Raw genomic sequence first — 12,750 nt, 5'->3', positions numbered from 1 at the left:
TTCTTCCTCTTCCACTTTGACCTTTAACCCCTCAAACTCACACAATTTGGCTTTTGGCAGTTTTAATTAAACCCCACCCCTTTCTCTCTCATCTCTTCTGATTGGTCAAATCTCTGTCAAACAAACCCAGACAGGCTACAGATGTCCCGCCTCTCTCAGTCCTATTTAGCCCTGATTGGTCCAGAAGTTCAAAATGATGTCACACAGGTCATCTCGTCAGCCAGTTCATCCTCGTCGCGCCCCGTTCTGATTGGCTCCTCGTCGCTGTAGAGAGCAGCGGGGTCAGTGGCGGGGGTGTTGCTAAGTAAACTGTGGCTCGCCGAGCCAAGCAGGTCGCTGGCAGCGGACTCCATCTCATCCACCGTCATGTGACATGCATCTGCGATCTCTCGCTTTGCAAACGCCACAAACTTAGGATCCCGAGCGTAAAGACCGAGACCCTCAGAGATCAGAACCTGACGAGGGAAGAAAGAATCAGTGACACAATCACAGATCAATATCAGATTGATACAACCGATCCACATCTCACCGCCTCGACCAGACTGTCGGCCGATCCTCGCTTCTCCGTGAACTGAGCTCCGAGCTGAGAGGGAACTCTGAGCGTGGTGTAGGCTCTGTACGGCGGCGGCGGCGGCGCTGGGGGAGAACAGAGTCACGTTCATGTAACCTTCCGAACAAGAGCACTTCACATCTCGGGCCAAGAGAGAGGAATTGAGTGTTTGTTTGTTCGTCCTTCCTACCTGATGTCCCTGCAGGGCCACTGTACCACACCGGTCTGGGTTCTGCTCCTGTCACACTGACCCCTGGTGGACGAAAGACGACAACAAACCTGCTGAGCTTGCGTCACGCTTGCTGAGCAACAGCAGCATCACGACAACACGACTGTGGAGCGTCAGTAGCTGACCTGTTAGCATAGAAGCTACAAACGTGTCATATGATGCAGTTAAAGACGTGAAAACAGCTTCCTCACCTCTTCCTGCTTCTCCCTTCGTCCTTTCCCCCCCTGGTCCTCCCCCCCCCCAGGGCGGACTGCCTTCCTCCTCAACCAGGATGAGAGGAGCGTAGAGGAGGCGTCCACGGCGAGGACACGGGTTCGCCCAGGACGTCGAGGAGGCCGGCATGGGGCGGCCGGAAGATTGATGAGTCTCATAATTGCTGAACGTCTGAGGAGGCAGAGGGGGTGGGGGGGTGTTACTAAAGAGCAAGGCAGGTGCGTGTGTCATACATGATTCACCTGTGGATACACACAGGCTAATGTCACCTGTGTGCGTGTGCGGCGTGGCGGCGAGGTGGGGTGGTAGGTCCCTGGGATGGGCAGGTCGTCACTGCTGCCCTGCCTCCTCAGACACTGGATGTTAAACGACGGTTTCCGACCTGACGAGGGAAAACAAAGCAAACGCACCCGCTCAAATGTGATGATGTCACAGCGATGACGTGAGTTCAAGATGTATAAAGATATAAATAATGAAGTCACAGTATGTTTTTAGGAAGCAGGGAGGATTGTGGGATATCCTCTCACCTGTAGGCGTAGCAGGAAGTAGGCGTCTCCGTGTGGTCCTCCTCTCCTCGTTGTATCCGTTACCGTAGCTATTGTTGGTGTCGGGGGCGTGTCCATCGTAGTGGTCTCTGTACATTCGAGGATCGTCAGGGTAATGTCTGAAAAACACAGGTTTTAACATACAAGTACACACACACACACACACAGACACACAAACACACACACGGGTCACCTGTCTCTGGAAGTGATGCTGTCGTTGTCTTCGTCTCTGCTGTAGTAACCTTGCTCTCCGTACGTCTCTGTGTCCCCGTTCCTCCAGTATCTGTCCCGGGAGTCCCTCCTGCCAAAAACCAAGAGCGTGATTGGCTGAGGCACCTGTCAATCAAGACTGGAAGCCCAACAGCCTCCTCCATGTGTCAGTGGCGTGTGGACCTACCTTCCATGTTTGTAGTATGACGGTCTCTTGTGGGCGCGGTCCAGGATTCCATTCTTCTCTGATGGGCGTCGCTGATGATGATGATTGACAGATGACCTCATGTTGTCTCCACGGTGAAGATTTTCGTCGTGGTCGCTGCCATTTGGCATCTTAGTGAGAGAACCGACCCGGTGGATCAGACCCCCATTAGACACACCCACGTCTCCGACAACACCGCCAGGACCTGCAGACGAACGATACCGGTGAGTCGCTATGGAGACTGTTGATGTGAACTAACATGATGAGGTCACATGATGAGGTCACATGAGATCGGGGCGTTGTTTTTTACCTGTGGGCGTGGCCAGGGTGGAGCCTCGCCGATCTCTCTCTGGTCCAAATCCGTTTTCACCCTGCGAGGACACAGACAAGAGAATCAGATTGTGACCTTTGACCTCACGTTAAAGGTCAGAGGTCATGTATGTGGGGGCGTGTTCATAAAGACCTTGTAAGCAGTGTTCTCCTCCAGCTCCTCATCCTCCATCATGACGTCCTCCTCCTCATCCTCGTCCAGGTCCTCGTTCAGAGCCAGACGCATCTCTGGACCCAGATCCTGGAGCGTCTTCAGACCGGCTTTACACAGCTACACACACACACACACAGACACACACACACACACACACACAGAGTGAGTCCGAGGTAATTGACTGTACAGACAGACAGGTATAGAAGGACAGACACAGACAGACCTGTATAGCAGACGGGTTGGTGGCGTCAGGCTCTCCGGTCAAATCTCCTTTCTCCTTCCTCTTCCTGAACTTCCTGAAATAATCCTGGATCAGAAACGTGGCATAAAACTTTCCAACGGTAACTTCCTCATCTGCAGAGACATGAGACAAGACATTGGTGCTGAGCAGTACGAGTCTTGTGGTCAGCAGTGGTACTGCGACTCTCTATCAAACTACCAGGATTAATAATACCTTCATGTGGTGGAATCACTTCGTCCAGTAGTTTTGGTTTCATTCTCTTCCAGATCTTCTTGATAATCCCCCTCAGCTCCTCGTTCTCCTGCTCAGGGTTACCTAGCAACAGCACACAGTGGGAGTGTTCGGATAAAAACGATGACACTATCGAGCAGGACTCAGACGTACGTTTTTGAGGTTTCAACAGAACCACTGCTTGTCATTTTTAACGGAGGCGCTAGCTGATCAGGTCACGTTAATGTGAAAGAGGAGGCGGAGTCAGCTGGTGGTCATTTGGTTGTGGCAGCTAGCATGGTACGTTAGCATGAAAGACGGTTTAATGGTGTGTCCTGAGCATGGACCTGTGACGACCAGCACCAAGCGTCAGACACGTCCAGCGTCAAGTGTTAATGCATCGTATACGTGTGGGTCCAGCATCTTCAACACAGAACTTTAATCAGCTGTGAGGATAAAACCCTCTGGACGTGAACATTAACACAACTTTATTTTCCCACCAGGAGCAGAATGTTTGCTCCGACCTGTGAACGAATCAGCATCTAATTGGTCGACTGTGGTTTGATAGAGTGGGACGAGTGGAATGAAGCAGAGGGAGTTTGTGGGAGGTCGTGTTGTCACGACGTCCACAGGTTTCAGTTACCTTCAGTCTTGATCTTGAGCGCCGTGCGAACCAGAGCGAAGAGCGTAGCGTTAAAGGTCACCATCCCGTCAGCGTTCAGAGGCATGTTCATCGCTACCAGACGCTGACGGACAGGAAGAGTAATATGAGGTTAACAGGAAACTTCTGGCAGTGACTGAGACTCAAACAGACAGAGGCCCTGAGGGACACCAGCAATGGAACATGTGTGTGACAGAGCACATGTGTGTGACAGCTGTACCTTACAGGCCACTCTGTGAGGACACAACTTCCCAAACCCCAGAGGAGGCTGAATCCTCCTGAGCAGAGCCACAACGTCCAGGTGTTTGATTCGACCTCTGACGGAAGAGAAGACGATACGATCAACGATAACACAACAATAATTCAATTAGACACAGCAAAGTGTCGGCTGAGACACAACGTCCACCTGAACCTTCACGTTGGAACAAAACCTGCTGGAAACTGCTAAAACTACCAACAGGCAGGAACAGGTTCAGTGTAACTGATGGTTTGAACCTGAGGAGGGCGCTCAAGACGCACTGAAATTAGTCGTTGCTCTCGTTGTCTCGTTAAAACTGTTGGAAGATCGTCCTCTGATCCTGATCAGTTCCTCCACTGAGCTTTCATTTCTTAAAACCTGGAGGAGGTTATGTTTTCTTCTGCGTTTGTTTGTTTGGTTGCAAGATTACACAAAAACTACTACAGGAAGAATGTTGGTGTGGATCCGGATCAGACATGATAATCCTAATGTGGTTTCATAAGGCATCATAAGCGTGTGTCATACTTGGCCTCAGGGTCGTACTCAGACCAGATCCTCTTAAACTCGTCCAGGTGATGAGGTCCCAGAATCGACCAATCACGTGTCAGATAGTCAAAATTGTCCATGATGACGGCGACAAAAAGGTTGATAATCTAAACGAGAGAAAAACATACATAGTTTAAATATATATATATAGTAGGGCTGTCAAAATTAACGCGGGATGATACATTTTTTTAGCGCATTAACACATGCGCAGAATGAGCCGCTCCATGTACCCCCCCACTCAGTGTATATATATATATATGTGCAGTATCTGACCAGGAAAGCACAGAGCATGAAGAAGCTGATGAAGTAAACGATGGCGAAGTTGCTGCCGCAGCTGAATTCTTCTCCTGGTTCGTAGTCTGACTCGGGGTCACAGCGTTTTCCTGGAAGACTCGCCAACATGATCTCCTGCCACGCCTCACCTGTCGCACACCTGGACACACACACACACACACACACACACACACACACACACACACACACACACACACACACACACACACACACACGACACATACAACAACGTCAGGAAGAGGATGATGAAGAGGAGAATGATGAATATGAAGATGAAGAGGAGGATCTGACCTGAAGAAGAGGATGAAGATGGTGATGAACATGAGGATGATGAACAGTAGGATCTGACTTGAAGAGGATGAAGATGGTGATGAACATGAGGATGATGAAGAGTAGGATCTGACTTGAAGAGGATGAAGATGGTGATGAACATGATGAAGATTAAGGTGATTAAGAGTGATTGATGATGATGATTAAGGGTAGGAGGAGGATAATGTAGATGATGAGGAGGAGGATCTGACCTGAAGAGGAGCATGAAGATGATGATGAATGTGATGAAGATGATGAAGAGTGCATTAAGAGTAGGAGGAGGATAATGGAGATGATGAGGAGGAGGATCTGACCTAAAGAGGAGGAGCATGAAGATGATGAAGAGTGCATTAAGAGTAGGAGGAGGATAATGGAGATGATGAAGAGGAGGATCTGACCTAAAGAGGAGGAGCATGAAGATGATGAAGAGTGCATTAAGAGTAGGAGGAGGATAATGGAGATGATGAAGAGGAGGATCTGACCTGAAGAGGAGGAGAACAGCCTGAGGAAACGTCTGGAAGTTGTTGTTCCTGTTGATCTGAGTGTGATCCTGCATCGCCACCTTTCCAAACGTCTGAAGGAGGAAAAGACGATGACGTCACACGATGACATCATCAGACTGTCGCTGACATCACTGATGACTCATCCAGGTCAGGGTTAGAACTCACCTGCATGCCGATGACGGCGTAGATGAAGAAGATCATGGCGATGAGCAGAGCGACATATGGCAGCGCCTGAACACAGAGGAGGAGGAGGTTAGACGCTCTGATGACACTGAACCCTGAAGCAAGGCAGCAACCATACGACCCTCCTTGTTAGCCCCGCCCCCTGACCTGCAGTGATTTGATGAACGTCCAGAGCAGCGTACGAATCCCTTCCCCTTTACTCAGCAGCTTGACCAATCGCATGACTCGAAACAGCCTGAAGAAGGTGATGGACACACGAGAGCTGTCCTCTCCACTCTGAGAGCCAATCAGAGGAGAGTTCAGTCAGGACGACATGTGATCAGGTTGATTAAGAAAAAACAGGGAGATAAAAAATACACGAGCTAAATTTTTACTCTTCTTTTATATGATCATATAACACAAATATATAAATTCTATATTATTTCACTTACAGTTGTTCTTCACAGAAACAGCAGAGGGCAGCACACACGTTACATTAACCCTCACTTACCTTTAATCAGATGTTACATGTATATATGTACAGTACGTGTGAGTATATATTTTTATAAACGCACACACGTATATATATACATTATGAATATACTGTACATGAATATCTGTATTGTCCATCATGTGGTGAAACAACATTAAACGTAAGGGTCACAGGTTTCATCACTCACACTGAACTCCGTGACCACGATGTCGACCACGCTGCCGACCACGATGAGAGCATCGAATGAGTTCCAGGCGTCGATGAAATAATGCTGTGAGAGAGAGAGAGTCACGTTCAGCGACAGGAAGTGGAAACATGAAGAGGACGCTGCAGGTGCGTTTGATTTTCTCACCCTGAGTCTGAGAGCGAGCAGCTTCAGCAGCATCTCCGCAGTGAAGAGTCCAGTGAACACCATGTTCAGGATGTCCATGATGTGGCTGAACCTTTTGGACTGTTCATAGTGCTGTACAACACAGACACACAATTACTGACACACTTCGGCACACAACACACCACAGACCCTAGCAGCGGCAGCAGCGTGACTCACCTGAACAGCCAGCGTGACGGTGTTGAGCAGGATGAGGACGAACATCACGTACTCAAACCATGTCGAGTTGATGATCGACCAAAATTTATACTGGACCGGATTCTTGGGGATGTAGAGTTTGAGAGGCTGAGCCTTCAGAGCGTATTCCACACACTGACGCTGCAGTGACAGACACAGACAGTTACTCACAGTTACCTACACTTAAGGAACGGATGTCATTTAACTTCCTTCAGCTAAATTCTAACAAAACAGAAATAATAATCTTGGGTCCCGATCAGCGAGCAACTACCATTTCTCTGTCCCCTGGCAACAATATAAAAACAACTAAAACAGATATAATTGAGATCATTAAATCCTCCCTCTTCCACCAATGAAATATTTCCAAATTAAATCAGTTCTATCTCTCCCTGACCCAGAAAAGCTCATACACGCCTTTGTCTTTTCCCGTCTGGACTATTGCAAAACACTTTATACATTAGTCAAACCTCAGGAACTCGTTTGCAGCTGTTCGTATTTTAACTAAAATAAACCGTAGGTCTCACAATCCTTGCATCCCTTCACTGGCTGCTAGTTAAACTCAGGATTGATTTTAAGATTCTTTTAATAACTTTTAAAGCTCAACATAGGACAGCTTCTGTTGGTTTCTCTAATATGTCTCGAATACCTTTTATTTCATTCATTCGTTTGTATTTTGTGAAGCACTTTGTAACCTCGTTTAGATAAGAGCTATACACGTCACAGTGAGAGACAGGTGAGTTTACCTGGTTCTTGTCAAGCTCACAGTTCTTGTACTCCTGCTCTCCCTGCTCTCTGAACGTGATGATGACGAAACCTACGAAGATGTTCATCATGAAGAAGGCGATGATGATGATGTAGACGATGAAGAAGATGGAGATCTCCACGCGGTAGTTATAGATGGGACCAGAGTTCTCCCCGTTAGCATCGATGGCCTTGTACAGCAGTCTGCAGAGGAGTGGGCGGGGTTAACATGTGACGGTCACTACAAACACTGGTGACAATAAAGTTATTTTGAAGGAGCACTCACGCTGGCCAGCCCTCGAAGGTGGAGACGGTGAAGAGCGCCATCATCCCCATCAACACGTTATCAAAGTTGAAGTCACTGTTCTGCCACAGACGCACTCGGACCATCGGGTGACTCACGTCTCCGTCTTTATACACAACAAACGTCCCTCTGAGAGAGAGACACACACACACACACACACACACACACACACACACACACACACACACACACACACACACACACACACACACACACACACACACACACACACACACACACACACACACACACACACACACGTTAGATGTCAGAGCTTCAGACTGAAGTTGGTTTCACTCGTGTAGAATCTACCTACTTGCACTGATCAGGTGTGTGTTTGGCTTCGTCCGTACAGCGATAAAATTTACCCTGAAACAAAAACAGGAAACGTGTGACTCATTTAACCAATCAGAGCTCTGCCAGTCACCTGATGTGTAACTGATGAGGTCACTGAGTCTGAGTGACTGTAAATAAAGATGGACGACGTGTGTCCACTTCCTCTACAAAACTAAAGCCATATTATCTTGGATAAGAATGCTGCCATCTTTTGGGGTGACATCATTTAAAGTCTTACTTGATTTTTATTAGTTTGGTCCATTTCTTATTTGTTAACATGCAGGAGGTGGGGTTTATGACCTACACCGCAGCCGGCCACCAGGGGGTGAATGAGACACGTTGGCTTCACTTTTGGGAGCCGTCATGTCGTCCGACTTTATTTTCAGTCTATGGTTGAGTGTAAACACCAGAGACATGTGAACAACCTTGAACAGCTGAACTCCGATGCAGGCGAACATGAACTGAAGCAGAGTCGTGACGATCATGATGTTTCCGATCGTCTTGATGGCCACAAACACACACTGGACCACGTGCTGCAACACACACACAAAATTGTCAGAACTCTCCGACACAACGTCTTCACACGTCAGTTTACTGATAACTAGTGAACTAACTCATCAAACAGCTTCCACTGCTAATTCTGATGCCAAACTAATCAACTAATAGATTATATAGTTTCAGCTGAGAGTGAAGAGATGAGGAGGACAAAGATTTGGGATGAAGCTCAGAGATAAAGCTTTGGGACATGGGCTCAGCCACGACTCTGATGTATCTGACATTAAGTTGTTCTTGTCTCTAAACTTCCACATGGTTAACGAACAGGCTTGATAGAGATCCACATCCACGCTGATCCGGGTCATCTGCTCGTCTCCCCCGGTCCCTCCCTGTCCCGGCTACATGATGCTGTCTGACAGTGTGGAGCTACCTTGAGGCCTTTGGCTCTGTTGATGGCTCTCAGAGGTCGCAGCACCCTGAGGACTCTGAGGATCTTCACCACCGAGATGGCACTGGAGCTGCAGACACAAGCACACGGTGGGTCAGTCGACTGTTCTCTGCCTGCAGGGGGCAGCACTCACTCACGATACTGACTGATAATGATCTGCTTCCTCTCATCTTCTAATCCATCAGTCTGAGCTCAAGCTTTAGCTGTCGATTGTATCTGTGGTTTGACATTTGTTTCAAGGTCAAATCAGGAATTTTCAACAGATTCATGAAGTTCAATTCATCCAAATGAAGAAGAAACTGAATCTAAAATTTGAAACTGATCAGCAGGAACAGAAAGAAAATATTAATATATTCATGTTAGAGCAGGTTTTAAATATATTAACATCTTCTCTCTATGTTTTTAACCTGATATTGATCAAGTCAGCTGTTTAAATAGAACAAGAAATGACAGAATCTGGTGCTGTGTCCACTTGTTGATGTGATTGTTAGTGAATCAGATTCTGATACTGACTGAAGGAAGAAGGAGACGAGTGAGACGCTGACGACCAGTAGATCCAACAAGTTGAACCAGTTCCTGCAGAAGGAGCCCTGATGGAGGAACGCTCCGTGGACCGTCATCTGCAGCACAGACACAAGGTGTTAGCATCAAATGAAGACTGGAGGAAACAACATGAGCGATTTCCTCCGAACTGAAGGTGGTGTTTTGATTTTACCTTTAACAGGATCTCTACAGTGAAGATGGAGGTGAAGGCGTAGTCCGCATAACCCAGAATCTAGAAACACAAACACACACTGAGTGCAGAGGCAGAAAACAAACTGGTCCAGGTTATTACATTTAATAGGTTTTCATTATTCCAGCATTAAAACAAAGAGATATCCCAGAATATTTCCTTTGAATTCAGAGCAGTGCTGGAATTGGATGGTTTGTTCAGGAGATGTTAAAGACAAGTGTTTGGACCAAAGAGCTGAACAGGTGGACGTCGCCATCTTCAGCCATGAAATCATTAAATCAAAGCCACTGTTTTGATTTAAGATTTACTTTACAAAACTGATCAAGTCCCAATTCAAGGACCCACAACAGTCAAGTTAAGTCAAGCTTCATTATCATCCATCCATCATCTATAGCCCTTATCCTCTGAAGGTCGTGGGGGGACAAATAAATCACAAGTTGAGACACAAGTCAAACCAGGTAAAAGTTAAAATAGTTTGTAGTTTCTCAGGATCCGGAACATCTGACTGCTTCTGTTTCTTTCCTGAACAAAGTTTCTGGAAATGAGGGAAATTATAGACAAAACTAAGTTAGTATGAAGACAGGGTTAGTGTGTGTGCGTACAGACGTGTGTTGATTGTATGTTAGAAGTCGTTTCCTTCATCAGCTGCTGCTAATTGCTATGTCTTGCATGAAGACAGCTGCTGCACTGAGTGTGTGTGTGTGTGTGTGTGTGTGTGTGTGTGTGTGTGTGTGTGTGTGTGTGTGTGTGTGTGTGTGTGTGTGTGTGTGTGTGCGAGAGAGAACTGGTGATTTTCTCTTTCCCTGTGTTTCCATGCGTTTTCCTCTTTAACCCGGTTAGTCACTGACCCACTTCTGCTGTGTAATCTACTGAAGCCCCGCCCCAGCTCAAACCACCAAGGCGCGTTGATGACATCATGAGCGACCTGGCTGAGCCACGCTCGGCTCTGATTGGCTCCGAGTCTCAAATAAGATTCTCCCACAAGCCCCCTGACACCGATGCTAACTCGGGTTTGACTTTCAATGTTAGCTTAGCATCAATGCTAGTTTTTGAATTACATTTGATGATAACTTCAGAGATTAAACTTGTGTTGCACGGACACGACACCAGCATCATGTTTGTGTCTGTCGCTCATTAAAACCATAAAATCTGTGTTGACTCACGTTGTTCCTGAAGGAGTGGGCTCTGATTGGATCCTCAGCAGCCAATGAGCAGCTGCTGAGGATGATGAAGACGAGGATGAGGTTGGTGAAGATGTGGTGATGGATCAGAGTGTGACAGGCCACACGGATACTGGAGACAGAGACAGAGAGAGAGAGAGAGACAGAGAGAGACATCACACAGCTGCTAAAATCCTCCATCAGTCTGTAAAAGCATCATGGGAGCTGTAGTTGTTCAACACTAACAAAGATTCATCTAATGCAGAAACTGAAGAAGAGACGGTTGTGGAACAAAGACGAGAAGATCTACACTGATCGGGAATATAGAGAATACTGCCCCTTTCATTCCTATTCGTACATACGAAGAGACGTCAGTTTCAAATTATGTAACCGTTACTGTCCACATATGTCCATGTGTCCTTTAGCATGTGGACAGTGGAGGAGGTTGTGATAATGCCACACGTTGTGAACGACGGTTTGTCTGTGAGGTCATTAAATACATCACTACATGTGGACGGTGAATTCATATCACCAATATAACTAATGAGAGAACCTGACGACGGCCGTGAGGTCTTTGTGAACGATGGTTGTCTCGGCTACACTGCTCCCAGTGGTACTGCTCAGTTTCATCTGTTTAGTCCGTATCCGTAAACTTTCAGAAGACGTAAACAACTGCAGACGCAAAGAACGCAGAGTTTCCTTTGAGCATAAATGAGCTTTAATCGCTCGAACACGGAGCCAAACAGAACTGATCCTCACGCGTGGCTGCAGAGGGCGCTAGAAGAACCAGATTTGATCTTTTAGAGAACTGTTTGAATTTCATATATAAAAACACAAAGAAATGATTGACCTCTTTTGCATAAAACTTAAGTTTTGGGTTACTCAGTTACAGGAGGCAGAACTCGTCCATGTCGTAAATAGACTTACGGGTTCGTGTTGCTGAGGCAGAAGAACGCACTGCCTTCTGGGATGGGAAGGACCTTCTCCTTAGGTGGAGCAAGGTCGGCCATCTTTAACTGGACCCCCGCATCTGACGAGCAGGGAGGAGGAAATGTATAAATATCTTGTGTATATCATGTACATCATCATGTATATCATCATGCATATCGTGACATTTCTGATGGATCTCATGTCGGAGGTTAAAGAACATTTCACACGTGACTGAAATAGGAACTGACCGTCTTGTCCTTCAGGAGGCTCCTCTTCCTCCTCATACTCGGTGTCTTCATCAATGTCCACCTGCAGTAAACATGGAAGAACCAATCACATCCTTGGTATTTTGATCATAATCTGGTTAAAGTGTGTCAGAACAAACAGGCTATAGAGAAATGGCTATGTTTGTTAGACATAAACAATTAAACCAGATTCCTCAGAACTGCGCTTAAGTAAATGTACTTAGTTACTTTGCTTATTACAAACCTTCACTTCTTCGTCTTCGACCTCCTCCTCCTCCTCCTCCCCCTCCCCCCGCCCCCTCCTCCTCCTCCTTCACTCCCTCCTTCTTCTTACTGCAGGAAAAACAGGACAACAGGAAGTGAACCCCCTCACATCCTCCTTTTTCTTCCTCCCCCGCCTCCCCCCTCCATCACTCACTTCTTGTCGTCTCCGTCTCCTCCGGCCAGGTTGTCCACGGCGATGGCCAAGAAGACGTTCAGCAGGATGTCTGACACACGCTAAGAACATGAAACGCTCAACACTGTGCAGGATAAAGCATCACACACTAGAATCATTTGTTGCACTTGAATGCACCATAGTTCAGACCTAAAATGACAGACACCATCTTTAAAAATAATTTCATTTAATGTCTACTTTGATTTTTTTGTTTAGTCCTTGCCCCATGAGCTAACATGGAGGAGACAAGGTTTATGATCTATA

At 46.8% G+C, this 12,750-nt stretch overlaps 1 protein-coding gene across 1 annotated transcript in view; it reads right to left on the bottom strand.

Annotated features, from left to right (window-relative positions):
* cacna1fb (calcium channel, voltage-dependent, L type, alpha 1F subunit) overlaps positions 1–12,750 on the bottom strand; it is a 28,266-nt gene continuing 15,516 nt past the window's right edge. The window contains exons 18-51 of the mRNA XM_034591621.1: positions 12,469–12,538; positions 12,295–12,355; positions 12,054–12,114; positions 11,803–11,905; positions 10,879–11,008; positions 9,698–9,757; positions 9,496–9,602; positions 8,965–9,052; positions 8,465–8,572; positions 8,020–8,072; positions 7,686–7,832; positions 7,402–7,603; positions 6,641–6,799; positions 6,446–6,556; positions 6,281–6,364; positions 5,769–5,897; positions 5,604–5,669; positions 5,418–5,509; positions 4,606–4,765; positions 4,312–4,439; positions 3,769–3,865; positions 3,531–3,633; positions 2,891–2,992; positions 2,660–2,790; positions 2,416–2,553; positions 2,263–2,323; positions 1,935–2,157; positions 1,731–1,838; positions 1,520–1,656; positions 1,262–1,374; positions 971–1,163; positions 741–803; positions 530–636; positions 1–455 (exon numbers count right to left, since the gene is read on the bottom strand). Coding sequence (XP_034447512.1) covers positions 189–455; positions 530–636; positions 741–803; positions 971–1,163; positions 1,262–1,374; positions 1,520–1,656; positions 1,731–1,838; positions 1,935–2,157; positions 2,263–2,323; positions 2,416–2,553; positions 2,660–2,790; positions 2,891–2,992; positions 3,531–3,633; positions 3,769–3,865; positions 4,312–4,439; positions 4,606–4,765; positions 5,418–5,509; positions 5,604–5,669; positions 5,769–5,897; positions 6,281–6,364; positions 6,446–6,556; positions 6,641–6,799; positions 7,402–7,603; positions 7,686–7,832; positions 8,020–8,072; positions 8,465–8,572; positions 8,965–9,052; positions 9,496–9,602; positions 9,698–9,757; positions 10,879–11,008; positions 11,803–11,905; positions 12,054–12,114; positions 12,295–12,355; positions 12,469–12,538 — 3,962 coding nt within the window. The 3' untranslated portion in view covers positions 1–188. The remainder of the gene's footprint in view (positions 456–529; positions 637–740; positions 804–970; positions 1,164–1,261; positions 1,375–1,519; positions 1,657–1,730; positions 1,839–1,934; positions 2,158–2,262; positions 2,324–2,415; positions 2,554–2,659; positions 2,791–2,890; positions 2,993–3,530; positions 3,634–3,768; positions 3,866–4,311; positions 4,440–4,605; positions 4,766–5,417; positions 5,510–5,603; positions 5,670–5,768; positions 5,898–6,280; positions 6,365–6,445; positions 6,557–6,640; positions 6,800–7,401; positions 7,604–7,685; positions 7,833–8,019; positions 8,073–8,464; positions 8,573–8,964; positions 9,053–9,495; positions 9,603–9,697; positions 9,758–10,878; positions 11,009–11,802; positions 11,906–12,053; positions 12,115–12,294; positions 12,356–12,468; positions 12,539–12,750) is intronic.

The sequence above is a fragment of the Hippoglossus hippoglossus genome, chromosome 7 (genome assembly GCF_009819705.1).
Source record: "Hippoglossus hippoglossus isolate fHipHip1 chromosome 7, fHipHip1.pri, whole genome shotgun sequence".
NCBI classification, from domain to species: domain Eukaryota; kingdom Metazoa; phylum Chordata; class Actinopteri; order Pleuronectiformes; family Pleuronectidae; genus Hippoglossus; species Hippoglossus hippoglossus.
Note: the sequence above shows the minus strand (reverse complement) of the source record. Positions and strands in the feature narration are given on the sequence as shown.